The 26,783-nt window shown below is 36.3% G+C and overlaps 3 protein-coding genes, 3 long non-coding RNA genes and 1 pseudogene across 6 annotated transcripts; 4 read left to right on the forward strand and 3 right to left on the reverse strand.

The window, feature by feature from the left end:
* Positions 1-77: 77 nt before the first annotated feature.
* On the forward strand, positions 78-1,141 carry LOC106315195. The gene is made up of 3 exons (XM_013752944.1): positions 78-209; positions 271-695; positions 775-1,141. The coding sequence occupies exons 1-3, from the start codon at positions 78-80 to the stop codon at positions 1,139-1,141; spliced, it is 924 nt and encodes a 307-aa protein (XP_013608398.1).
* Positions 1,142-8,743: 7,602 nt separating this feature from the next.
* Positions 8,744-10,188, reverse strand: LOC106315416 (serine/threonine-protein phosphatase 5-like). Its single transcript, XM_013753146.1, has 5 exons — positions 9,943-10,188; positions 9,710-9,857; positions 9,344-9,592; positions 9,032-9,258; positions 8,744-8,945 (listed from the first exon to the last, which is right to left on the reverse strand). Exons 1-5 carry the CDS (start codon positions 10,186-10,188, stop codon positions 8,919-8,921), a joined length of 897 nt encoding a protein of 298 aa, XP_013608600.1. The 3' UTR covers positions 8,744-8,918.
* A 2,113-nt stretch (positions 10,189-12,301) lies between these two features.
* Positions 12,302-13,527, reverse strand: LOC106315411 (annotated as a pseudogene).
* A 3,840-nt stretch (positions 13,528-17,367) lies between these two features.
* On the reverse strand, positions 17,368-19,705 carry LOC106315410 (microfibrillar-associated protein 1). Its single transcript, XM_013753138.1, has 3 exons — positions 19,613-19,705; positions 17,951-19,168; positions 17,368-17,743 (listed from the first exon to the last, which is right to left on the reverse strand). The coding sequence occupies exons 2-3, from the start codon at positions 19,132-19,134 to the stop codon at positions 17,632-17,634; spliced, it is 1,296 nt and encodes a 431-aa protein (XP_013608592.1). The 5' UTR covers positions 19,135-19,168; positions 19,613-19,705; the 3' UTR covers positions 17,368-17,631.
* Positions 19,706-21,121: 1,416 nt separating this feature from the next.
* LOC106315418 lies at positions 21,122-21,870 on the forward strand. The gene is made up of 4 exons (XR_001264602.1): positions 21,122-21,382; positions 21,451-21,596; positions 21,681-21,748; positions 21,851-21,870. It is a non-coding gene; the product is annotated as an uncharacterized LOC106315418 (long non-coding RNA).
* Positions 21,871-21,939: 69 nt separating this feature from the next.
* Positions 21,940-22,544, forward strand: LOC106315417. The gene is made up of 3 exons (XR_001264601.1): positions 21,940-22,173; positions 22,277-22,358; positions 22,446-22,544. It is a non-coding gene; the product is annotated as an uncharacterized LOC106315417 (long non-coding RNA).
* Positions 22,545-25,326: 2,782 nt separating this feature from the next.
* LOC106315419 lies at positions 25,327-25,817 on the forward strand. Its single transcript, XR_001264603.1, has 3 exons — positions 25,327-25,356; positions 25,488-25,570; positions 25,787-25,817. It is a non-coding gene; the product is annotated as an uncharacterized LOC106315419 (long non-coding RNA).
* Positions 25,818-26,783: the final 966 nt, after the last annotated feature.

Genomic DNA, 26,783 nt, shown 5'->3' on the forward strand with positions numbered 1-26,783 from the left:
GAGATTTCACAATCCCAACAATTGGTATCAGAGCCATACAAGAATCCATTCGAGTTTGATACAACATACATACGACTATGGCGGATGTCAAAGACGAACCTACGGCAACCAAGAAAGCTGGACATGCCTCCATAAAGTTCCTGATGCTAACTGCGTCAAACTACACCGTCTGGTGTATGAGGATTAAGATAACACTTAAGTTTAGTGAAGTATGGGAAACAATTGATCCAGGAACCAAAGATGAAAAGCAAAACAAACTTATGTATGTAGACTCGGGACAAGAAAGCTATGGTGGGTACGGAAGAGGTCGAGGACGGGGCGGTCGCTCACCCTAGAGAGGTGATCGAAGAATCAAAGATAGTAAAGAAATTCTTGAAAAGTCTACCGAGAAAGAAATATATTCAGATTGTTGCCTCAATCGAACAGCTTCTTGGCCTCAACTCAACAAGTTTTGAGGACATCGTTGGTAGGCTAAAGGCCTATGAAGAGAGAATTACTGAAGATGAAGAAGAAGAACATGAAGATAAAAACCAAACCTCGCTCATCTACGAGTATTCAGATGTGTTTGCTATGCAAGAACAGAGACCATTGGGAGAAAGAAACTTGACGACAAATCACGGGTGCTTGTACACTTGGGAACACAACAGGGATCAAAGGTGTACCGCCTACTCGACCCATCAAGCAAACGAATCAGAGTAAGTCGTGATGTGATCTTTGATGAAACAAAAGAATGGAGCTGGAACAAAACAGAGAAAGCAGAGTGTGATGATGCAGGAAAACCATTGTCGAGGTTAAACGTTTGGGTAATAATGATGAGATCATTATTGAGGAAGGAGATGAGAATGAAACCGGTATAGAGATCAATGAAGAAGAAGATCTTGAAGAGGGAGGAGACGAAGTGCAGCCGCAACTTACAAGGTCACAAAGGGTGACTGCGAAACCCTCACACCTCGATGACTATATCATCTTGGCCGAAGTAGAGGGTGAGCGTTTGTTGATGATAGTAATGATGAACGAGGTAGTTTATCTCAATGAAAGGAAGGTGAATCCAAGCACGTTTGAAGCCGACTTGGATACGATGAACATATGGTATCTCGACAATGGTGCGAGTAACCACATGAGTGGAAACCGTTTGACATGAGTGGAAACCGTTTGTTCTTCAACGAACTTGTGAAACCATCTTAGGATAGGTGAGATTCGGAGATGATTCTCGAATTAACATAAGAGGAAAAGGCTCGGTCCGTTTTATCTTCAAAGGTGGCGAGAAGAAAATCTTGAGCAATGTTTATTACATTCCTGGACTCAGAAGCAATATAATAAGCTTGGGGCAAGCTACTGAGGTCGGATGCAAAGTACGAATGAAGGATGATACGTTGACATTATTAGATTGTAATGGAAGATTAATGGTGAAAACTACACGATCCAAAAATAGACTATACAAGGTCGTGTTGCCCGCTGATCAAGCTCAATGCCTTCTAGCATCATCAGCGAGTGGATCATCTATATGGCATGACCGCTTAGGGCACATAAACGCCGAGAAGTTAAAGATGATGGTCAACATGGAGCTTGTTAGTGGCGTACCTAAGACACTAGGTTGACGAAGATCTGCAAGAAGACCAAAATACCCTTCAAATAGGAAGTGGACTCTTCAAGTAAGAATAAGGAAGGTTCGGCAGAAACAATCAAGATAATCATGGAACCTGTGATGACATTCTCAAAGGACCGAGATGTTGTGGGAGGCGCATTCTCAAAGGAAAGAAACACACGAGATGAGTGTGGTCCTTAGTTTGAGGGGGAGAATGTGAAATATCAAACAAAGTCTCACATTGGATATTAGACGAATGAATGTCTAATATATAAAGAGATGTCCAACTCTAATTAGTACGAAGCCTTTTGGGAATGAGCCCAAAAGTAAAACCATGCGGGCCAGCCTCTTAGACCCAAAGTGGACAATATCGTACTACTAGGATAATATAGAGTTGGACATGGGATTTCACAATCCCAACAAAAGTGGGGACTGGTTGTTCTTCAACAACAGACCAGGAAAACACATGTTTTTGTCACTGGTTAAGTTAAATAATTTAATTTACGCATGACGGTTCTGGGTACAAGCATTTCGAACTTTGAGATTGGCTATAGATAAAGGGAAAAAGAAAGAGTACGTAAGATACATTCGATCAAATGTCTGATATTGTTATGCCAGTTGTAAGACTGATAAATAGTAAGACATATTGTTGGTTATGATAAATTGTAATTCCGAACCGGAGGGAAGAAACAAATGAATACCGACAAACATAAGATAAAGAAAACCAATAACCCTTCAAACTTAATTAGTTAACTTATGTGGGCCCGAACCCAGTTTGACGTCTCTTACGTAAAAAGGGTTGCGAAGATGTGTCGGAATGAGATCTTTGTCTCTCTCATCTCGTACCGAATCAGAAGAAGAAAAAAAAAGAAAAAGAAGAAGAAGTAGACAAAAGTGATCATCGGAAGTGTCTTGTATGAATTGAATACATCCTCGGACGTTTACATCGCCGGCGATAAGAGCCAGCGCTCTCAGATCAGGAGCTCCCATCGGTTCTGTCTGTGTGTTTGGGAATTGATGTGACATGTTGTTGATCGGATTAAATTGAAATGTGGTACTGGTTTAAGTGTGGTCGAGAAGAGAATAAATCATAAACCGAATCAAATCGGATTTTAAAATTCCTGGTTAAGATAAATTGTAATTTCGGACCGAGAAGAGTTGTAAACCGAATCAAACCGGCAATTAAAATTCTCGGTTAAGATTAATTCTTGTGTTCAGAAGAAATCTAATGTTGTTGTGAACAGAAAGAAAGAAGGATTATGTTAATCTTATTATTCCATAGGCAAGTAGATATATATATATACACAAAGCTAGGGTTCTAGAACCCTAGAACATAGGTTTAATGGGCCAAATGGACATCTACACAATTGGTTAATAACACTCCCCCTTGGATGTTCATTACAAAAATATTTCCTAAAGCGCGTAGAATGTTGCCTCATTAAAAACCTTACCAGGAAAACCCAGTGGGAAAAACCATGGTTAAGGGAAAAATAGTGCAGCGCGCATCTACTCCCTCTGATGAGAACATAACTTGAAATACATGATAGGACACAATCCACTGTGATGAATTAACTCCTTCTTCTTAGACTTGGACCGGTTCAGTTCTCTTGGCAGGTTTGACACTCCTCGCTAAAACTTGAATATCTTGATGGTCGTACGATAAAATGACTTCAAACCACTTGGAAATCGAAGCTAACATCCATGTCTAACACTAGGCACCTTCTATCTCTAGTAAGATGGGAATATCGAGTGATATTTTGAATATCATACGAAATTAGGTATTCTGAGACATCTTGTACATGTCCCACGAAAACAGCCATATCTCGAGTTCTATAATGGAGAATGACTTGATTCAAATTGAAGATGAAAATAGACTCAAAGATCTTTCTATGGAAACCAATTTCATATTTTAATTCCATCTAGAAGGTCTCCTTTTATTGGAAAACTTTTGACCTTTGATTCTGTCTCAAGAATGGAATGTGTTCATACATTGATTCTTCTTCAAGTATGATTGATCTATCTCATTTTCTCCTGCTTCTTAAATCTCAAAAAATACTTTGGAAGATTGATGACATTCCTCTTTAGATGTCTATCAATAGATGGTTCATGATCCTCATTTTCATCAACTGCTACATTGCATGCATAAGTATTCACGACGTCGATTTGATATCGGTTCATATTGTTTGAGACATGACATAGCTATTTGAGATTTATTTATTCTCAGGTACCTGAATTCTTTCTTGTCATGTTTTCAATCTCTTTTCGAGATCCTTAATATTCCATTCCTCGATTCTGCCATTCTCATTCATGCTCCTTTTTTTCGAGGATTATTTTATTTGGAACCGATAGGTCTTTCACGCTTCAAGCGCTCTTTAGACTCATTAGCAGTTTGATATTGTCCTTCTAGGACATCTATTTTAATTAGAGCATTTACAGCTGGTATTTGTGACTTAATCACTTTCTTATGGTCAGTAAATGAGTCTGGCAACTCATATGCTAATCGTTGTAATAGAATTATCTTTATACATTCATTTTGGACTTCTATTTACGCTCTTAAGTCTGAGGATCAATGATAATTCATTTTAACGCATTCATTCTCCAGTTGTTTATTTTCTCCCTCTATTGTTGGATAGACTAACTTTGAGTCTTTACATAAATCTTATAAAAGGTTCTTGATTTTATCATCAATGGAGATCATATCCAACATATTCATAACCTCCTTTGAGGTCTCATATTTAGTTGTATGGTGGAGCAATTACAACTTGAGCAAATTTTCTAGATGGGGATCTTTGGTTCCCGACCCAAAACCAATTTAATAGGGAGAGTTTTTAATTACTCTTTTGCATTACGCGAATCATGCTGCTGCATCTTACGTTGAACATTAGCTACAATATGTTCATCATGTATATCCACATGCATAAAATAATCATCAAAGGCTTTTGAATTCACTAGTTTTATCAATTAGTCTCGCAAACATCTGGTTGTGATTTATGACAATGATACATACGACCTTCTTGTCGATGCATTAACATATGATGGATGATCAGTCCACCAGTGGGTGATCAAGCCCACAAACATGTCCTTGTTTAAATAGGTTATAAATCTATTTGACTGATGAAAACCATATTCTTATATTGCCTTGTAAGCAAGAAGCATATAGCAGATCATTCGTAAGAATCTTTTGGTTCTTCAACGAATATGCATATGATTATCTTTCGCATCATTACTAAACCGGTATGGCATACGCGGTTTGCCAAACATTACATTTTCAGTAAACTTCTGGTTTAATTCTACGTTTATTTCCATTTTCTAATCATTGTGTAGTACAATACAATAGTGTCTTGCGTTAATACTTCTGATTGAAGGTATTCAACATTTCCTTTTACTTATTGTCTCAACATTATTTATAAATGACTTCTCAAGTCTATTTCCAGTGTGAACATACTTCTGGATGTTCCACTTACTAGAGATGTGAGATTCTCTAATTCTTCCCCTCGAGATGATAACACTACATTTTTGTCAATTTCGAATTGAATCTCAACTAAAAATCAACAACATACCCAACTTAAAGTCATGTGTTATATCTTAGATCTTTTTGATCTTTGAGACTTGGGAAAAGTATAATGCATTAATCATTTTAAGTTGCGTTCCCATAAGCAAGCATGTATATGCTCCTCTAGAGCTTCCAATAATTTTGATATCTCAAGACATTGTACTCACAATAATTTTCTTTCATCTTTAGATGAATGAATCATATATCTTCTTTATTATCATCTTTATTTTCTCAACTTTAAGTGAGAGTATGAGTTCTAAAAAAAAATCTTTGGATTTTGACCTTATTTATATCCACATTCACATCTACAATCACTTTTATGTCCACTTTCTTGACCAATGTTGATTTTCTTTCTCAATATAAAATGTCAGATTCTCTTGAAGAGAATGATCATAATCAACTAGACGTGATTTATCATCTTATATCAGTAGCTCATTATTTTTTTTTCTTGGTCTCAAGGAGACAAAATATAGTTATAAACTTCTTTAATCTCATTTTATCAATACATATGCATCATTAAAAATTTCTTCGAGAAATTTTTACTTATAAACTTAACATCCAACATAGTTGAGATTTATTTACAGACTTAAAGTCTTTTAATATTTAGATGTAAAATACATAATCAGCTTTAGGTAATCACATTCAGATGATTATACATTTCTTTGGATTGCTCTCCAAAATTCATGGATCTTTTATAGTCAAGCCTTAAGCTTAAAATCCTCGTATAAAATGGTAATATAATAATAAAATTATTTCTAATTATCAAAAATAAATAATACTCCTATAGTAATTATTTTATGTACTAGATCCATATTTTCATACTATTTGTCTAGATTTTAACCAATTAATCAATTTAGTGAACAAATTTTAGATGACATGTAATAATTTTTATGTAAATTATTTTAAATGATCAAAATTTAGTTAACCTTGTGTATAAAGCAAGAAAGAATAAAATACTTATCTTGACAGGAAAAATGCAACGGATATGAAAATTCCAACTGCTCATGTGTTCTCGTTGGTATAATTTGATCTCTTCTCTATTACAGAAGATAAATAATCCTGCAATACTTGAAATTTGCTCATATAAATATAGATATTATTCAATATTAGTATATATGTATAGTCCATTCACCAAAAGAAAATCAGAGTGAAAAACGAAACATAATTATATTCCAGGATACACATCTAACAAACACCTTTTGTAGTATGAAACATGTCAGGTAATATAATAACTATTAATAAATTTCGTTTAATCAACCAACACCAAACCAATAAATCGATTGATACAAGTAAATAAAGCAAGATATTTACCAGCAAGATTTTGTTCTACAAATTATAAAATAATATGCAGTGTCAAATATAAACCAAAACATACCACTACGATACCTTGCTAATAGTTATTCAAATATTAGTATGCTAACAGTTTTATTGTTAAATATATATCTCATACTCAAGTCAATCAACATATATCTGCATGGTCTAACAACTAGATCATCTCGACCGTATGAAAATAATGCATAATACATCATAAGTAATAAGTAAATCACATCATAGTGTATTCACGTAAAAGACTTTTAAATAACTATACTCTAAGCTAATGATTTCTCACGGCTATCAACCATAATTTTGTAACTATCAAACAAGTCTAATAATTCTCTAATCCAATGGTCTCTCAAACCAACAAATATTTAGCGTGCATGAATTAATCCAGACAATAACACTCCATACGATAGAGAAATAAAACATGTTTGTTATATCGTATGATTCTATGATACAATACTTTTAGTTAACATTCATTATCCTTGATAAACTATAGCATACAACCATTACGATCAAAATAAAACAAGAAGATGCTACTGTGCAGTTCAAACTTCAAAGCCAATTATTTGAAGTTAATTAATAAAATGAAATTAGCTAAAGCAACTCACGTCAAAGTGATAAATGATCGGATCAAACTGATCACAATTCATATTGACATATTTATACTTTATAATAATAGGTCAGCATATCTATACTAAAACAATATTTGTTTTACGGAATGAAACAAAACAAAATACTTGATAAACAAAGAAACCAATAGCTATTAAACCTTCGATTACTAAGTATAAGGTAACTTATCTCGGTGGTATGACCCATTGCTGGTTAAAGATGAGTTATGACGGTCCCGTATTCAACTCGGCGTGAGCCGAATCAAGCTCTGATACCAACGAATTCAAATTAAAGCGATGAATACCAAATCGCCAAACCAAAGTTTTGGATGTATAAGACAGACACCTCGGCTCTGAAACAAAGTCGGAGAATTAATTAAGAATTCTAACTTATTGAATTCTAACTTATACGATTAGATAAACCATCCCAAAACAAAACATGAACAAACTACAAACATCAACAACCGGTTATGAGAAGATTTATCTAATATACTATAGGATATTTTATACGTTTTGAAAATAGCGACTCAATTTGATTTTTGAACGTATTAAATTAAAGCGATGAATACCAAAACGCCAAACCAAAGTTTTGGATGTATAAGACAGACACCTCGGATCTGAAACAAAGTCGGAGAATTAATTAAGAATTCTAACTTATTTAATTCTAACTTATACGATTAGATAAACCATCCCAAAACAAAACATGAACAAACTACAAACATGAACAACCGGTTATGAAAAGATTTATCTAATATACTATAGGATATTTTATACGTTTTGAAAATAGCGACTCAATTTGATTTTTGAACGTATTAAATCACATCTTAAAGAAACATACTCCTACATGTCGCTACACTAAAGCAAGAAGAGCGCAAGCCAATTAAATTATGACCGATATTAGGAATACTTAGCTTTTAGATAGACGGATACGACTCAGCACGTCGACTAGGGTAACTTGTTGTGAACAGAAAGAAAGAGGGATTATGTTAATCTTATTATTCCATAGGTAAGTACATATATATATATATACAAAGCTAGGGTTCTATAACCCTATAACATAGGTTTAATGGGCCTAATGGACATCCACACAATTGGTTCATAACAAATGTGTGATTTGCTTTGTCTGACTTTTAGCTAAAGGCCATCATCTCTTCCTTGTCATTTTCGGATCCGACAAAGCAAGGGAGACTTTTTAAGGATGAGAATGTCCAAAGTCTTTTATGCTAGAAAGTAAGCACTAAAGTCTTCGTACACTATTCTCTTACTAATAACTAATAAGTAACTCGGTAGTTAAGACATTGCAGTCTTTGTATGAATAACTAACTAATCTGTTCATTAGAGAAGAGCTTGAAAATTAGATAAATAGCTTTTGGTTTAACAAAGATCTCTCAAGAACAATTACACATATATAACTAAGTGAATAAAAACAGAGGACAAAACAGAGCAATGGGACAGCCACTTATTCACTTTGAGCATTATTACTGTGACTGAAGCAGAATCATTTTTTGTTTTGTCGTTTTGGACATATAGTTAGAAACAAGATCTGTCATTTTGAGGGACTCTCTCTCTCTCTCTCTCTCTTTTGGACATATAATTAGAACAAGATCTGTCATTTTGTTATATGAGTAGAACAAGGGTTGTAATCAGAAGACAAAAAGAAGTCATTTGGGACAAGACAAAATTTCCTACCAAAACACACAAGAAAAAAGAAATGATTTCACTGTTTATGCCATGCATCCACACGTGGATGATATGCACAAGTGTCAAGATTAGTCTATCACCATGGATCTGCACTAGGATGATAGACTGCTTTGAAACGAGTTATATGTGGGACTAGTGCTGGAGCTGTTAATCAGATGAAAGCACCATCACTGTCACACTGTAAAACAATGTTTATTTGACTTAGCAAAGTAAAAACCAAGTAGAATGGGAGAGAGAGAGGGAGAGAGAGAGAGAGAGGTTTACCCGGTCACAGTAGTTTGGAGCCGAGAAAACCGTGATAAGTTGGCCATGGTGCATAACCTCAAATCCATCATCCTTGACCTCATGCGATGGTATGATCAACTTTAAGTTGTTATCGGTGAGGAACTTGGTAGTTACATCTTCCCCAAACATAACTCCACACCCTCTTTTGCTAGGGGCTCTTCCAAGAGAGGTTTGGGGATCGGACCAGAGAAGATCAGACATTAGTCCTATAAAGAATATCTTTCAACATAAGATACTGGAATATCTTGGTAAAAAGGAATATTCTATAACTAACCATAAATAAAAAGTTACCTTCGTCCGGCGGCTGACAAAACCGGTTAATGTCTCTAATCTCAGAGAGCTTCACGCCATCATGGGTGAAGAGGCCCCCATGAACGACAAAAATTTGGTCGTTGATGAGATGAGCCAAAGGCAAAAAGCAAAACGCTTGAGAGAAAAGTTCCACACACTGCTCGCCCACTTTATAGGACACTCCACGATGAAAACCGAAACTCTCATTCAATCCATCGCTCTCGTGATTACCTCTAGCAAGGTAAATAGCTGCAAACAAAAAAAAAACAAAAACCTTGAACATCAACTAGTAATAGAAAAGAAAGAACAAACTTTAACAAAAACCTTGAACATCAACGAGTAACAGAAAAGAAGCACAAACTTAACCTTCAAGACATGTTGCCTTAAACGCAAATAGTGTGAGGATCACTTCAAGTGAAAAGGCTCCTCGGTCCACGAAGTCACCGTTGAAGAGATAGGGATTCTCCTTTGAAGGGAACCCGTTCAGCTCAAAAATATGGATCAAATCATAAAACTGCACAAAAGTCGAACTGTCGTGTGGATAACCAATAAAGAGATGGATTTTATAGATAGAGATTAGAAAAAGAAAAGTTTATTACCTGCCCATGAATATCACCACAAACTGTGATATGAGCATCATCTACTAAGCTTATGAAAGCTAGAGAGGTAACGGGCTGGAAAATCTTCATGGCCTTTGACACGATCTGATAGATGTAGCGCTTATGAATCATCCTCTGATTCTTAAAATGTTGAACCATGTCCATCACAAAATCAGATGTCACAATGTCTCCATCAATTCTAGGTCCCAAATAGGAATCTTCTACCTCTACAAAAAAAAATATCATAAAGTGATGATGATGATGATGATGAAAGCAAAGAGGAGTCAAACCTATAGTTTGAAAGTCCTCGATGGTAGGCTTCTTGAAAATTCTTCTTCTCCATCTTAAAAGCAACGTGCTTAAGGTTTGTCTTACTGCTTATTGATTCCTCCCAATGATAGTCACAATGTTATCTTCTTCTAGATGATGGTCTTGTAACTCTATCTTTTTAACTTTTATTTATCTTATGTTTGTCTGTATTCATTTGTTTCTTCTCTCCGGTTCGGAATTACAATTAATCTGAGAGCGGTGGCTCTTATCGCCGGCGATAAAAAACGTCCGAGGATGTATTCAATTCATTAAAAAACATCATTAGAAGTCCACCTGCCCCATCATTCATCATGCACAAAACTACTAATAATTCAAATTATGCAGCTCCATTAACAAATAAAAAGGACACAAGATTCTCCCTAACATAATCCTGTTCACATTTGCTTCCAATGATCTAGTTCAGTTCTCTGCCTAATGTTTCTACTCAAATTTTAAATAAGCCAGTCATGGCCGTCTCAAACTCTAAAGAGACCATATTCAAAAAAAAAAAATAAGGCCCTTTTTACTAACCTGAAATCATTTATGTTTTTTTGGCAAAATATTGTTATAATATATAATAAATACACCAATCTAATTTGAGTGGAAGCAACATCTTTTGGTTTTATAACTAAAACCTTATGAAAAGCACCTCTCTGAGACTATGAATTTTTCAGTTTCTTTTTTCTTTTGATTTTTTTTTGTATCCACAATCATGAGTTATAATCTATAAGAAAATTAATAGAGCAATAGAACATGGATAGTGGTTAGACCAAAAGCCGCAGATTCTTTATTTGATTAAACAAGAAGTTGGAGACTCTTCTTTTTTCTTCTAGATAAAAGCTTAGACTAGTCATTCTTTTTTGCGTTTACTATTTTTTGTAAAAGTTGCTGAAAATTATATATTTCTCTCCTTATTTATAATCACTAATTAAATAATAGTTTCCTAAATATAATCAAATTAGAATATTAACTTTCTAAATTTACATTGAATATTAAATCAAACACCAACAGCTATTTTTTACTTTCCAAAATATATTAATTGATATAAATGTTAATTTTTTCTTGGCTTATTGCATTTTTGTTGGTTATGTAAACAAAATCAAATTTGTAATTTATATTTATTGGTTAATAAATCCGAAAATTAAATTTAAATATAGCTATCTGATTTTTAATAAATATATGATTTTAAATTTATAACTATTACTAAAATAAAAAAAATTATGGGTCCTCTAAAATTTGGACCATGTTCGACCGCTTCGACCGCTCCACTTGCACGTGCTAAAAGACGGCCCTGAAGCCAGTCTTCAGAAGCCTAGATGAGAGCTATATTTTTTTGTTCATACCAAAGGCTATGGCTAATCATATCTAACAAGAAAAACTCTGAAAGCAGAAAGCTTACTGGTTACTCCAATCTGTTGTATCCTCATTAACAAGGTGAGTCCATTTAGTTCTTCCACTGCGACCAAAGTGCTTGACTTGCATGACTTTTGGCAGAATCGATTTGTCCAACCTATTCTTCTCCAGTTGTGCAGAGAAGTCTCGCTGATTATTACCATCGATTCCCACGGATCCTGCCTGGAAGAGGCAACCTTGTACTAGTATTTGTACATTAAATTTCAGTTCTTTTTGGGTGTGGAACGTAATCAAAAAAATATCATATTTACTAGCTAAAGCATGAAATTGCATGGAGGTTTACAAGTGATCAGGATGCTAGTAATGAATGATATATCATCCCCTTGCCGATGTAATATATTTACATAATAGGAAGCAAATCCTTTTGGTAATTTACAAATTCAAATCACCCCCACCTGTTTAATAAAACAAACGTGCTTCTACACTTACAACAAAGCATATGAAAGAACAATTACTTGCAAATGCCAAAGTGATTCCATTGTTGTTCCTATGGGTAGTTTCACCATTGCAACATCCAACAAGGAGGTAAGTGTTTGGAAGCCTAAAAAAATAGCACACATGAGCGCTGCAACTCTCAAACTAACTCAAATATTATATAAAAAAGAAGAAGATTAAATTACAAAGAAAAACTCTCAAACTGAAGTATCTATATAAACAAAAAAAAAGCTTAAGAAAGAAGGCATGATTAAATTACAAAAAAAATGGTTTAATTTGAGAACAAACTAGGGAAATAACAAACAGGATATTCAGGGGCTTTAGGAAAGGAGTCTAAAACATAGGATTTGGTATGGAGATCATGTATCACCAGTGGTGGACCACGCCTATAACCAAGCAATAATATGGTCTCGTCTACAATAGCTATTGGCAACAGTGCTGGTCGGGGAAAATAAGGAGGGTCATGAAAAGTGGTTTTGGTGAGATCTATCGAACACATTTGCTTCCATGTCATCATCATGTTGCAGCCGCCGAGTGACCATATCACTTGGGTTTTGGTGGGATAGATTTTGAGGGATATACGCAAGCGGTTATCGAGGATGCACAAGACGACAAAGCGAGGGTCAGGTACATGGGAAAAGGGGGCGTTACAGATGACTTGAAAAGTTTCCGTGTGAAGATCAAAAGACAGCAACTTGGTTTCTTTACAGTCGGTTAACCAATAAAGTGACCCGTCAAAATACACAGGCTTCTGGCCATCAAGAATCCGATACGGAGAAGCATGGAGGACGTACCTCCAAGCATTAGTGGGAAAGTCAAAAACTTCACAAGTGGTGGCATTGTCCAGGTCAAATTCAAATGAGTTAAAGAGTCAAACCGGCTTGTATGTGCCCCTGACTTTGTCTTTGCCGAATCCTAGCTGAGGTTCTCGCGTGGGCCAGACTCTCTTTCTACGCGCGCCAGAGTGAGAGATGATGAGCGGTTGAACCCTCGAAAGAGGAAAGCTTCGGCGCCATCTAGTGGCGGGATTAAAAACGACACTCGGGTGGCAGTTGCTGAAAAGGCATACAAGTCCATCACAAGAACCATAGCAAACCTTGTCTCTCCTTGTAGGGAACTTGAGGCTACGAATTACACAAGACCCCACCACCATATTAGCTTCTTCTTCTTTTACTTCTTCTTCTTCATTACCAAAACCGGTCACGTATAGGACATCTGGACCTCGTCATTTCTTACAGGTGATCAGTTGTCTCTGTTTGAAACTTGGGGACTCGATTGTCGATTTCCAGCCTTTGATACAGACTTGAATCTCAGCAGAGACACCACAGGAAGTCTCTCGAGGATGAGCTCAACGACATCGTGTGGTAGCAATTGGCGATGTCTTTTCAACATTGTCTTGTTGTCTCTCAAGACACGATCCATCGAAGCTTTCCTATATATATACACAACAAGACACACGAGTCTACTTATTAGATTTAAGAAAAAAAGAATACTTCCTTTCCATGAAGATAAAAAAGAAAAAAATAAATCTAATAATCGACCATTCTGAAGAAGGATACATCAAAGGATTTATGGGACTCAATGAAGAGGAAGTATCAAGGCAACGATAGAGTGCATAGTGCTCAACTCCAAAGGTTAAGAATGAGCTTTGAAGTTCTGGAGATGAAGACGGGGGAAACTATCATTGAGTACTTCACAAGAGTCATGGAGGTTGCCAACGATATGCGCAATCTAGGAGAAGATATGCCAGATGTTAAGGTGGTTCAGAAGATTCTATGGACTCTCGTAGAAAAATTCACATACGTTGTATGTGCTATCAAAGAATCGAATGATGTCAAGAACATGACGATAGATGGACTACAAAGCTCTCTGATGATCCACGAGCAGAATCTCAGCAGGCATACTGGGGAAGAACATGCCGTGAAGGTTGAGGGACAGTGGAGATCAGATGGTGGTAGACTCAGAGGAAGGAATCAACCTGGATCTCGTGGTAGAGGACGAGGACGCAGTTTCGGTCGAGGACAAGGGAATTCAAGCTTCACCAAAGATACGGTTGAATGCTACATGTGTCATAAGCTGAGATACTTCAAATCAGAGTGTCCAAGCTGGGATAGAGAAGCAAATTATGCGGAGATGGAGGAAGACATACTTCTTATGGCACATGTAAAGGGAGTTGAAGATGAAAAACATATTTGGCTCTTGAACTCAGGGTATAGTAATCACATGTGTGGAGCTAAAGAGTGGTTCACTGAGCTTGACAACAACTTTCGTCAAAGCGTCAAGTTAGGACTTAGGAGATGACAGAACCATTTGCTCTCTTTGTAAACGATTAGCTAGAGCATTGTAAACATCGGTGTGAAGTATGGTGTACCGAATGGTAGAGAGGAGATTTTATGTGTCATCAAACGGATCAGGTTTCAACGATCAAAGGGCTCCATCTATGTAGATGGACTTAGGGTTCGACTGGTTTAAACGCAGCGGTTGCGGGAAAACCAGTCAGACGCTTAATGGCGAGGGGATAACCTCCGCAGGCAATGCCTGTCAAAAGCAGTGAAAAGACTGGAAATATCGTTAGCCAGTTTCAATTAACCAAAGTTCCATCCCATTTCCTTTCAGATAAACCCATGTCATTTCTTTTCAGATAAAGTCATGTCATTTCTCTTCATCTGGCGACACAAGTCAGTTGCTCATTTCATTGAATCAACTTGGTGATTCTGCTGCTAATTTAGCGTGACATATGGTGCAAATGAGAAAGCAATGTTCAGAAAGGTATTTGTCATTCCTTTTATACTAGCGCCGGCTCGCGCTACGCGCGGGATATCGTATTTGGATTTTGATATTTTAATATATATATATATATATATAATTTTTAATTATATGGTTTATTCAATTAATATTATAAAACATGTGATTCAATTTTATTTTTAATATGTTATATATTTTTAATTTTGAATCAGCTAATTGCAGTTTTTTTTTTAATTTAGTTAATTTAATTACTTTGTAAATTATTGTAGTTGGAGGTATTTAGTTAAAGAAACTCTTTGATTAATATTTTATGGTTGTTTTCGAATGTGTTAGTAATTGGAGGAAGTTATATTAGATAGTTTTGTTTTTTTTTAAGTTTTTGTTTGTCTTTTTTCTGATAATTATTTGTTATATTTGTTGATATATTATTTTTACATCTAGATTCATTGTTAGCTGTTTGGGTCAAAAATTTAGAAGGAGACTTTGACAATGAACTATTTTATTATTTTATATAGCTATGATATTTGAGTGACTTCATGTGAAAACCTATTAGAATACAATACGGTTTTCTGATTATATATTCAAAGAAACACTAATTTGGGTCAAAAAAAAATTAGAGGGAGAAACATTGACCATGGATTCTTTGATATAATTATGCATTCAATGAATTAATAATTTTATATCAAAATTATAAAAACTCAGTTTTCCGATCATATATTCAAAGAAACACTATACTTTTTCCTTAGGGTCAAAATTTTAAGACCCTATCACATAAATTATTTAGGCTGTATCAAAGAACCAGTATATTTTTATCTTGACCTATATAAAACTGTCGCTTGTATTTCTAATGATCTGGAAAAGATAGTAATACTACTGTTCAAATCCAAGTATATGTTTGATTATATATAGGTCAAGTCAAGATAGTTTGATGATAAATAGCTATTTTTATTCAAAATTAGAAATACATGTCGCTCTGTATATTGACCAAATGTTTTTTGAGCCAATTTTTTCCTAAGTCTCCTCTTTTCAGAAAACCGGAGTTCAAGTTCTTAGTTTTATTTCTTTCAAAAATAAATAAATTATAATTAAAAATGTAATCAAAATATAAACTAAAAGATCAAAATTAGGCCTGTGATTTAGCCACTTTGGTACATTAGGCACGTGTAATAAAGGCCTGTGATTTAGACTCCATCTTCCCAGTCACAGACCGTTGAATAATCAACGCGGCGGAGGAGATAGACCGTTGTATAGAACCCTCTCTTATCTGACGTCGTTGTTTTCTTCTAACTTTTTCTTCGAGTCGCCGGAGAGCGTCACTTCCATCCCTGGGCGAGCCGGTAACTCGGAAGGGAAGGAGGAGGAGTCGGAACAAAAGGAGGAGTAGTCGGAAGAACTCGACGGTTGTGGAGATGGGGGTTCTAGCGAGCGCAACGCCGTCGTCGCCGATAGGTCTGAAACGGCTGTAGACAGATCCGTTGGTTCCTTCGCTGGCGCACCAGATCCGGTCGTCTTTCTCGACGGAGCAGTCGAAGTCCGCGGAGCAGCTGAGGCTGTGGGAGAAAGGGTGAGAGTAGGAGTAAGACATCAACGGTGCCATCGCCGCGAAGTCGTTCAAAACCGACGTCGTCGTTCGCTTTACCCTCGGTTTTTTACGGCGTTTTACGCCGTGAGTGATAGAGAGACGTCTGGTAGAGCTAGAGAGAGGTTTAAAGTCTCGATCTTGTTCTTCTTCTCTTCATCTTCTTCCACTTCCTGTTTGACCTCGTCGTGAGCCTTTAGCGTCGAAGGATTTGGATTGGGTTCTCAAAGATATCACCGTATATCTCTGAGTTCAAGGTGAGAGATATCACAAATATTTATACTGAATCTCACACCATCTCTGAGACCTAAAAATCGCTTTGAAGACACATGAATCAATGGGATTAAAGAGTGAACTATTAATCACATCGTTTCTCGCCGCGAGAGGAATCGTTGCAGCGTATTAGGGTTAGGGTGCTTTCATCCACGTCGGGCCTAAGAAAGTTTAATCCAACAGTCCATTATACAATAGATACAACGAAGCCCAACATCTCCTATTAATGAAGCGCTGCGTTTTGATTAATGAGGATAGGTGTCGGCTACAGCGAGCTCGAATTGATGACATGGCATCCGAGCTGGACCCCCTACTAGTGATTCATGGTCTTCTTTATTTATAAAGAAGATATTTGTGCCGGCACTGGCAATTTGATGTGTTGAAAATTTATACTCCCTCCGTTTCTGAATAAGTGTCGTTATAGAAAATTTTTTTCGTTACAAAATAAGTGTCGTTTTCAATTTTCAATGCAAAATTTATTAGTTTTATTCAGTAATTTATTTTTCTATTAGTTAAAATATGGTTAGATGTATTAGTAATTATGTTTTTATATAGAAAATGTATAAAATTAATTGTTTCCTTAATCCGTGTGCACATGCTCTCAAAACGACACTTAATATGAAACAGCATATTTCTACCTTGAAATTACCATCAAACTTACATTGGAAAAATATGAAAATAAAAATGCTTTAGTGATACATGCAGAAACATAAACTGTATCTTGATTAATCCCATAACTGTGTCTGGTTCGATACAAAAGACGGTCCGACCAGATGTCTCTTGTCCACGATCTCACGGTAATAACAAAGCAAATAGTACTAATTGCTGCGATTTAGTTATTCTCAGAGATAACAGCGTAAGATGTTTTTCTTTCACTAGAACATACCACCTTGTTTCAGTTTTTGGCTTAAACTCGATCAGATCTTGAAGCGGCTTTACGTCTCCCAATCTTTCATCTTCTTGCTCCCCTTTGGTTTCTCAATAGGACCATTCATGCCCGCCATTTTCTTGTTGTATTTTTCTCGTAGAGGATCATTAGAAGTCCACCTGCACAATCATTCATCATGCAAATAAAAAATAATAATTCAAAATCTGAAGCTCCATAAACCAATCAACAGACACAACACTCTCCCTAACAATCATAACCCGGTTCACATTTGCTTGCAATGTTTCTACTAAAGGTCTAAATATAACAGTCTTCAGAGTTCAGCAGCCTAAATGTAACCAAAGAAAAGCTGAAAGCAGAAAGCTTACGGGTTACTCCAATCTGTTGTATCCTCATTGACAAGGTGAGTCCATTTAGTTCTTCCACTGCGACCAAAGTGCTTGACTTGCATGACTTTCGGCAGAATCGATTTATCCAACCTATCTTCTCCCGTTGGTGCAGAGAAGTCCCTCTGAAATATACCATCCGTCCCCACGGATCCCGCCTCATCATCAGGATCCGCCTGGAAGAAGGCACCCTTGTGGTAATACTTCTGCATGAAGTTCCATTTCTTCTTCGGTTGAACCGACGAAGCTTTGGGATTCTTCCTCTCCCATTCTCTCCTCTCCTGCTCCGTCATGTTCCTCAGCTTCTCTATCTCTTCCCTCTCTCTCAGCATAGCTTCCTTCGCGTCCCTCTCTCTCTTGATCCTAGCGATCTCTCTCGTCTTCCAAACTTCGTACTCCTCAGCTTCGTTGATCTCGTCGTCGGTCTCCACGTCTCCGATGTTCGCTTCTTGCAACAGCATGTTCTTGCGTATCTCTTCGTCTTTCCTAACTTCCTCAACCACGATCTGCTTCGTCTCTATCTTCCTCATCTCGAGCTTCCTCTTAGCTAACTCCTCGAGAGCTTGCTCCTCAGCCTCGAGCCTTTCACGCTCTGCGACCGTGTCTCTCTCAGCTTTGGGGACAAAAACAGGCTTGATCATGGTGATACTACCAGGCATATCATCTTCGGAATCAGTCTCGTACTCTGACTCCTCTTCCTCCTCGTCTTCCTCCTCTACCTCGTCCTCTTCCTCCACAGGTAGCAGATCAGCCTCCTCCTGAGCTCTTTTGAGATTCTTTTCTCTGATTCTCCTCCTTCTTTCTTCCAGAGCATACTCATCTTCTTCCTCGTCTTGATGATTCTTCAACTCTTCTTCTTCGGTAGATATAATCTCAGCCTGCCTAACACGACGGTGATCGGCTCTAACTTCTTCACGGTTTTCAGCTCTGGTCTGAGCTAAACGGCGCAGCCTGGGGTCATCCTTCCTAGCAACCCCCAAATCATCATGCTTTCTATCCAAAACGTCAGCCTTGTGCATCCTAACGTCCTCATCATCCTCGGCTTCATCGGCCCACTCGGGAGCTTTACCAGGCCAGTATCTTTTCACTTTAGTCTGACCAATCCCACCTCGGAGTTTGGCCCTTGTAGCTAGTGCAGCTTCACTCACTCCCGCTGTGACGGACATCTTTGAACTTGCGAATAATCAAACACAAATGTTTCTGCAACATGAAAGAAAACAAAATTAAATACAGGGATGAGATTCAATCTTTGCATCATTCGTATTTACCAGAAAAAGAAATGACATAATCCTAAATCAATCCACAAAAGCTAAAACTCTAACGAGACAGCTTATAACTTTATAAGGCATTATGCAAAATCCATATCAATGATATGTATGTGTCTTAGTATATCTTAAACCAATTCTGAATACATAAGTACACAAACCAATCCTGTCATATAAGTGCACAAACCTGTTCCGACAGAAGATCGAATTAATCAGTGCAGAGTAAAGAGTGCAGGATCAAACATATGACCCCCGACTCCCCGAGAAAACCAAAGACTATTGATTTTCACCAATCTGAAGCTTTGGATCCCCAAAACCACAAAACTCAATGGTTGTCTAAGAAATAACAAAGGAAACAAAAACAGATAAGCGAGCTTACGCTTTCGATTAAACTTTATCGGTGGAGAATGAGGGAACTCCGATCCGGCGAAAGAAACCCTAAGAAGACGTAGCCAGACGGTGGAGGTCCTGAAACGGGGGACATAAACCACGCGAGAACCCATAACATTATTTTACTTAAAACGGAACTATAGAGGGTATTGGGCCTTTTAAGATTTCAGTTTTTATTGGGCCTAAAAATTGAATGCTTTTCTCGTTAAAAATCTTGAGATCTTCTATAACGTTGACTAACATCTATCTATCTATTTATATATATATATAAAGAAGAGATTGATTCTCTTCTGAGAGAAACACGTCACTAATTGGAAGCACGAGACAATGACGCGTGTCCTGATATCAATACTAGCGTTTCATTAATCTGAGTCGTGTTTTTGTATCTCTGGGCTGGGAAAATGATAGGCTACAGATGATTTTAAAACAGACCCATAACCTGAATAAGGAAAACCCCTAAGCTTTTGATAAAAAAAAAAAAAGGAAAATCCTAAGCTTGTCGCGTTGTCGTCTCCTTTGAGACTTCTCATCTTCGTCTCTATCATCTCAGCACATAAACACTCACGATTATTTCTTCGCCGTGTTTAATCTCCATTAATTCAATCAAACACGATGTGGCCTTTAATGCGTGCTTTGATTCGAAGTCGGTGTATCTAATAGTATAAATAGGCGGTGATTCGAAGTCGGTGTATCTATCTATTTATATAAAATAGAGTTTTTTTCTCTTCTAGGATGTCCACATGGGATGACAGGTCACTAATTCGTGCATCATGCATCTGACACGTGTCTCATATCCAAAACGCAGCTCTTCAACATTTGGGTACGGGACGATCGATATTCCTCACGGTTTCTGAAACGGAGTGTGTTATGATTTTGTACGAGTTCTTCAATGCTTTGTTTGCATCGGCGAGGATATGTGATATCATGTATAAATAAGTCAGTATTTCTCTTCTGAAAATCACGATCTCTTCATCGGACCTGAAATCAATCCACCGTCTCTCACCTGCGATCATTGCGTGAAGACGGAGTCGTTGCCATGACGTTCGATATTCACTTCACCACCTCTGGTCAATCAAGGCGTGCTGGTTTAGGGGTGCATTTCAATCAACTTAATTATGCTTCTTCTCCTTACCTCCGTTGCCAAAACTGTAAAGGAAAGCTTCTGCGAGGGATCAAGTCTTATGCGTTTTTAGGGGCAAGCAACAACGGATTAGCGATAGTTCTCCTGATCCAGTCAAGCTTTTATCCACTTCCCTCTACAAACGGTTTCTCAGTCCTCCTGATCCAATCAAGCTTACCTTCACTTCATCCTACAAACGGTTTCTCAGCTCTCTTAATTTAGATGGATACGTGAAAACATCAAATCTCATCATTCATACAGTGTTTTTGCTGATCAAAAAAAACTCCCATTCTGTTTATTGTGTTGTGCTATTGTAAAGAAAGAGACTTTATGAAACAATTTTATATGCAGAAACCATTTGGCGTGTAAGTATATTGAAAAATGGGTAAACTATTAAAGAGGTGACGGAGAAGTTCGTTGAGAGATACAGTAACATTAAATTTCTGCAAGGCTATGGCTTGACTGAGACGGCGGCTATAGTTGCTTCTATGTTTACTAAAGAGGAGACTGAGAGGTACGGATCCTCTGGTTTGCTTGCTCCGAACGTGGAGGGTAAGATTGTGGATCCGGATACGGGTCGGGTCTTGGGGGTGCATCGAACCGGGGAGCTCTGGCTCCAGAGTCCTACCGTGATGAAATGTGATTGATTCTTTTCGAAAAGGTGTTTTTGTTTTTGGTATGAAACTGTTTTGAGTTGTTTTTAAAAGGTTCTTTCAAGAACGAGGAAGCTACTGCATCTATTATTGATTCAGAAGGATAGTTGAAGACTGGAGATTTGTATTACATTGACGGTGAAGGTTTTGTCTTTGTTGTTGATAGATTAAAGGAGCTTATCAAATGCAATGGTTATCAGGTAATAAACAAAAATCTTTCTTAATGTGTGGATCATCTTTTGTAAAGTTGGTGGGTTTTGGTAATGGTTTAAAATGTTTGTTAGGTTGCTCCAGCTGAGCTTGAAGCATTGTTGCTTGCTCATCCAGATATTGCTGATGCTGCAGTAATACCGTAAGGACTTTTTCTTTTAACATGATCCATCACTAAATTCTTCTCTTTTTAATGACATTTTTCTGTAGCTCTTTACTTTTTTCTTTCTTATGTTTTTTGAAGCATCCCTGACTTGAAAGCTGTAGCTCTTTTTACACTTCACCGTTAGTTAACTCATTTATTTGGTTAACCGATTATTTATTTCTCTTACAGAAATCTCTGTCAAAACTGAATATTGATTTTGCTCAGCCTGTGAGTTCTCTCCTCTCCCTGTGTCGACGTGTTCCTCTTCTTGGTGTCTCTGGTTCTCATATCTGCTATTGTTGCTTTTGTCTAGAAGCAGCAGGTCTATTCTAAGTCGCTGCGTCCAAGTTTCGTTACGGTCCGAGCCATGTCAGAGTCTCAGACAGCTCTAAAGAATCAGCCACAGTCCTCGGCCTCCTCTGGTTTGTTTTTGTGTTAACCTGAAAGTTCATATTCAAAGATTGATTTCAATTATATTCTGTTTACAATATGGTTTTTAATGTAACATGGGCGTGTGTACATCAGGAAAGAAGCAAGCTTTGATATCTTGATATCTTTATCTGACAAGTAGGATTTAGCTACTCTTGGCAACGGTCTTCAAGAGTGGGTATGTCTTATTTCATAATTTTTAGTTATGTTTCTGTTCTAATAAGTGTTTATGGATTGAAAAATGATTCCTATTTTTCATCTCTAGATACACTATTGTTTCTACTGGAGGAACTGCCTCAACCTTGGAGAATGCTGGAGTCTCTGTCACTTCCAAAGTGGAGACGCTTACTCATTTCCCTGAAATGGCAAGTTTCATTCTTTAGCTGGTGGTAATGATTAAGCAGTTGAGTTTGGTATATTAAGCTTACCTCTCATTTTGTTTTTTTTTTCCTTCTCAGAAAAGCAGCTTGATGGCCGTGTGAAGAGTTTGCACCCAAACATACACGGTGGTATCCTCGCTAGAAGAGATGTGGAGCATCATATGGAAGCTCTTAATGAGCATGTCATTGGTGAGTTTGGACATTTGATTAGCCTTTTATTTTCTAAGGCTGAGACAAGTTAATCTGTAGTATTCCTTCGTGTTAAATAGCTTCATTTTGTTTTGTATTGAATGACGGGTACATTTGATGGAAATTTATTGTGGAACCGAACTCTTCCTCCGCCATCTCCAATAAGACCTGAAAGATTGGATGTTTCAGATAATCCAACGGCAAAACAAACCTCCTGTCTTCTCTGGTGTACACAGAGAAGTGTCCTTTCTTACACTGCCTCCACTTCTCCATCATATTGGGGAGTTTAAGACTCTTGCAAGATCCTTTCTTCATATGTGTCTGCTCTTTGATCTGTTACCAACATAATACCGTTGTGTATACTATTTGTTAGACTGTTACTGTCTGAAGCTATACCTTCCTCTCTCTCCATGTATATATACTACAAAACGTGATTAGTGTTTGTGAAAATATCTCGAACAAAAAATATGATTCTAAAAATAACTAATAAAAAGAATATGATTTTTTTTTTAAAAATAATTCAATAACATAAAAATAGTTTTGAAAATAAGAATTTATTTTACAATAACAAATACTCCGCATGAAACACGAGAAATACGAGAAACTAAAAAAATATTATAAAAATGGAATAAGTCACATAATTTTAAAATATTTTTAACAATTAATTGAGAAAAATATAATAAAATAGAACTAAAACAATTAATTATAAAAATAAGTGAAAATTGTATTTATATAATAACACATTAAAGAAACCATATGCAAATAAATGTATTAACTTCATGAATCTCAAAGAGAGTTTCAATACAACTAATTTAATACTGATATGAAAATAATTTTTTTGTAATTATAAATTTTAAATTGAAATGTAATAAAAACGATAAGATATAGGAGTATAAATGAAAGTGGAAAATATAAAATAAACCAATCAAAATATTTATATTACCAAAATAAAGAAGAACACATTTCTATTGAAATCATCTCAACCATCAACGTATAAATTTACTTAATTTAAAAAAATAGTGAAAATTCATGATAAAACCCTATAAAATAAAGTAACCACGAAAATAATTATTCAACCCACATATATCCAAACTTTTTCAAATAAGAACAACTATTAAACCAATTATACATACTTAACCAATGTGTTTCTCTTTGCCTTTAATTTTAATTGTAATATAAAGAATTTAAAATATCCCAAAACCGTTCAGTTCATATGAATGACTCTAAAAGTCAATGTATGAGATTAAGTAAGAAAATATTTACTTAATCTATACAAGAATTATTATTAGAAAAAAAGAACTAATTTTGACTTTGAAACAAAACTACCACAAGACTAAAACATCTTCACATATTAGCAAACAACAACTGTGGTGAGGTAACTATCTTTATGCCATAATTTTGTTATGCACATGAGAACATAGGAATGCATGAAATTTATGGATCGTCATGAACAAAAACCAACATGTCTCGGGCAGACAAATGCTGAGATAGATCAAACGTTCCTTATGCGGTGTTTCTATATTGAAAAAGAAGTGTTATGAGACTAATATGATCTTTACAATGCCACCACATCTCAATAATATTGAAAAATGATATATTGATTGTTATTATTATAAACAAATGGAGAAGTTCTTAGTGTTGGTTTTACGGTGATTGACAAGTGCCTACACTCATCGGCCACTACTTAGTTTTCATACTTTCCAGTTTCAATGTGTTCTTATTTTGATTAGCTTTGCACTAATACATTCTTCTCATTTAATTTAACATTTTACTTTTAATAAAAAATGCAACTTCAAATAATCATCACTTTCGTTCTAATATCATGTCGAAAATCTAAGATTTCAACATAAAGGATAATTACTTTTATAACATACATAAAAAATTACACACAACCAAATCCTTCACAGCCTAAATATTACAAATCATAAATAACATACCAAATACGAAATCAATTATTTTTGTAAAATGAAACAACATGAAGACATTTGAAGCCCTCACAACATAACAATGCCACAAATCTTTAATAAAGAAACAACTATTGAAAACAATCAAAATATATTTTATCACATATAATTTTTCTTCACCTAAAACTTTCTAAAGGACAAAAATCATTATCATATACATCTATTGCAAATGTAAACCAAAAACACAACTCACAAAATCATACAAAAAATAATAACCTAAATCATAAGTAAAACATATCCCGCCCGCCTGCGGGCGGGCCGATCCTAATCTTTATATATAAAGAAAGCTTTGAATCCCTCCAAAGTATGCCAATAAGGACGCCACGTCAGAAATTCGCGAGTTCCTGTTGCGACACGTCAGAAACGCATCGTTTCATTAACGTGTTACGGGCTTGGCGTTGGGCTTCATGTTGCGTTCGTATGCGGCCCGACGACCACAAGCTTCTACTGAAACCCTAATCAGCCTCTACGCTCTCCTTCGTGTTCTTCGCTCACCTTTATCGGGGCAGATGCGATCCAGAATCTGTAACGGTTCTCCGAGAGGTAATGGTCTTAAATCGTCTTCAATCGCCATCCCACTACGAAGCTCTCCCCTGTGCCGTTCGGCTGCTATAACGTGTATAAATATGCTGCAATCTCACCGGTGCGTATCGTTTCTTTATGTTTTTGGTTCTTAGATGTTATATGATTGTTTGCTTTAAAATTCTGGTGAATTTCTTTATGTTACTGCGTTAATAGATGTTCGATTCTGAGATGTTTTAAAATCTGTTACAGAGGACATCAAGGAGAAGATTCCCTATGTGGCGTTGGATTATGAGCAGGAGGTTGAGACAGCCAAATCAAGCTCTGCAATCAAGGTGACTTATGAGCTCCCTAATGTGATCAGTAGTTTACAAGGATTAAACTTTTTGGCTGTCCAAATTTTTTTTCATATGCCTACTATAAATTTACTGAAGGTTAGAAGAGACTTTCAAGATGAGCAGGAGAAGACTTTTTTTCAGTAATTGTTTTTTTCATTAAATTTTATACCTTAACTCTTTTATGTTAACGCTGTACTTTTTTGTGATCCCAAGGTAATGTTACGTGAGACTTTCAAGATGGAGCATCCTAAGGAACAAAATACTGCTGCTTGGATGCTTGATCTGAGTGGCTCCTTCTCACCTCGCAGGTTCTTTTGTAACTTAACCTCTTGATCTTAAAGACACATTGACATTGAATTTTAATCCAAAACCAGGTTAGAATGTTTCCTGGTTAGAATGTTTACTGGAGACAATGCTATACTTCCTCTCAGCACATACTCATAATTGTTTTATTATCTCAGTTGACATGTTCTTAAACTAACTGTAATACTTGCATTTCACACTAATTCATAAGGCACTTTATGTTGCAAAAGTTGAAGAACATGAAAAACTACAACAATTACCTGGTAAAACAAGTGCCAGTGGAGTGTCAGTTTATATATTGGCTGTTATTTGAGTCGCTGACCAGTCATTGATCTGTTGCGATTTAAAGGAGGAAGGTCGGAGTGAAGCTGAGGCCGTTCAGTTTTATTTTCAGAGGTTAACAATGACAACGATGCTTAGGAGGGTAGTTAAGAGGTCAGTGGCTGATTTTCTTTTCTTAGTTACTACGCATCATACTCATGGCATATTAGAAACTTTTTCATATATGTTCAGTTTATGTTGCTTAGGATGGAAGCTAATGACTAAGAAGTTGAAGTTTGTAGCATGAGTAAATCTCTCTGCTTTAAAAAAAAAAAGGTTTTCTCAAATGTTTATGGAGCTGATGTCTTTCTTTTTCTTTTTTCCTGCTTTTGTACTTCCACAATACATATTTTAAAACTGTAAGTTTGTTGATTCTCTCATCAGATCTCATTCGTGTTATATGTCTATTTGGCAGCTGAGATTTTTCATTGTTTTTATGAGTTGCTTCGTGTTAATGAAGTAGATCTCAAAAGACTCAGGGATTTCAGAATATTACAGACAAGTTCATGGAGCTTAGTACTAAGTTACTAACAGCAAGATCTGCCTGCTGAGCTTTGTTGTGTTACTGGAGGATCAAGAAGTCAAC

This window comes from Brassica oleracea, chromosome C9, assembly GCF_000695525.1.
Source record: "Brassica oleracea var. oleracea cultivar TO1000 chromosome C9, BOL, whole genome shotgun sequence".
Classification (NCBI taxonomy): Eukaryota; Viridiplantae; Streptophyta; class Magnoliopsida; order Brassicales; family Brassicaceae; genus Brassica; species Brassica oleracea.

Excerpts from the sequence above, each read along its gene's own strand:
- LOC106315195 (XM_013752944.1), top strand. The coding sequence starts at position 78 with ATGGCGGATGTCAAAGACGAACCTACGGCAACCAAGAAAGCTGGACAT. Across the intron at positions 210-270 it reads TAACACTTAAGTTTAGTGAA|ACTCGGGACAAGAAAGCTAT; the intron begins GTATGGGAAACA and ends TTATGTATGTAG. Across the intron at positions 696-774 it reads CATCAAGCAAACGAATCAGA|GAAAACCATTGTCGAGGTTA; the intron begins GTAAGTCGTGAT and ends GTGATGATGCAG.
- LOC106315416 (XM_013753146.1), bottom strand. The coding sequence starts at position 10,188 with ATGATATTTTTTTTTGTAGAGGTAGAAGATTCCTATTTGGGACCTAGA. Across the intron at positions 9,593-9,709 it reads TAAGGCAACATGTCTTGAAG|CTATTTACCTTGCTAGAGGT; the intron begins GTTAAGTTTGTG and ends TTTTGTTTGCAG. Across the intron at positions 8,946-9,031 it reads CTCCAAACTACTGTGACCGG|TGTGACAGTGATGGTGCTTT; the intron begins GTAAACCTCTCT and ends ATTGTTTTACAG.
- LOC106315410 (XM_013753138.1), bottom strand. The coding sequence starts at position 19,134 with ATGTCCGTCACAGCGGGAGTGAGTGAAGCTGCACTAGCTACAAGGGCC. Across the intron at positions 17,744-17,950 it reads ACAACAGATTGGAGTAACCC|GTGGACTTCTAATGATCCTC; the intron begins GTAAGCTTTCTG and ends ATGATTGTGCAG.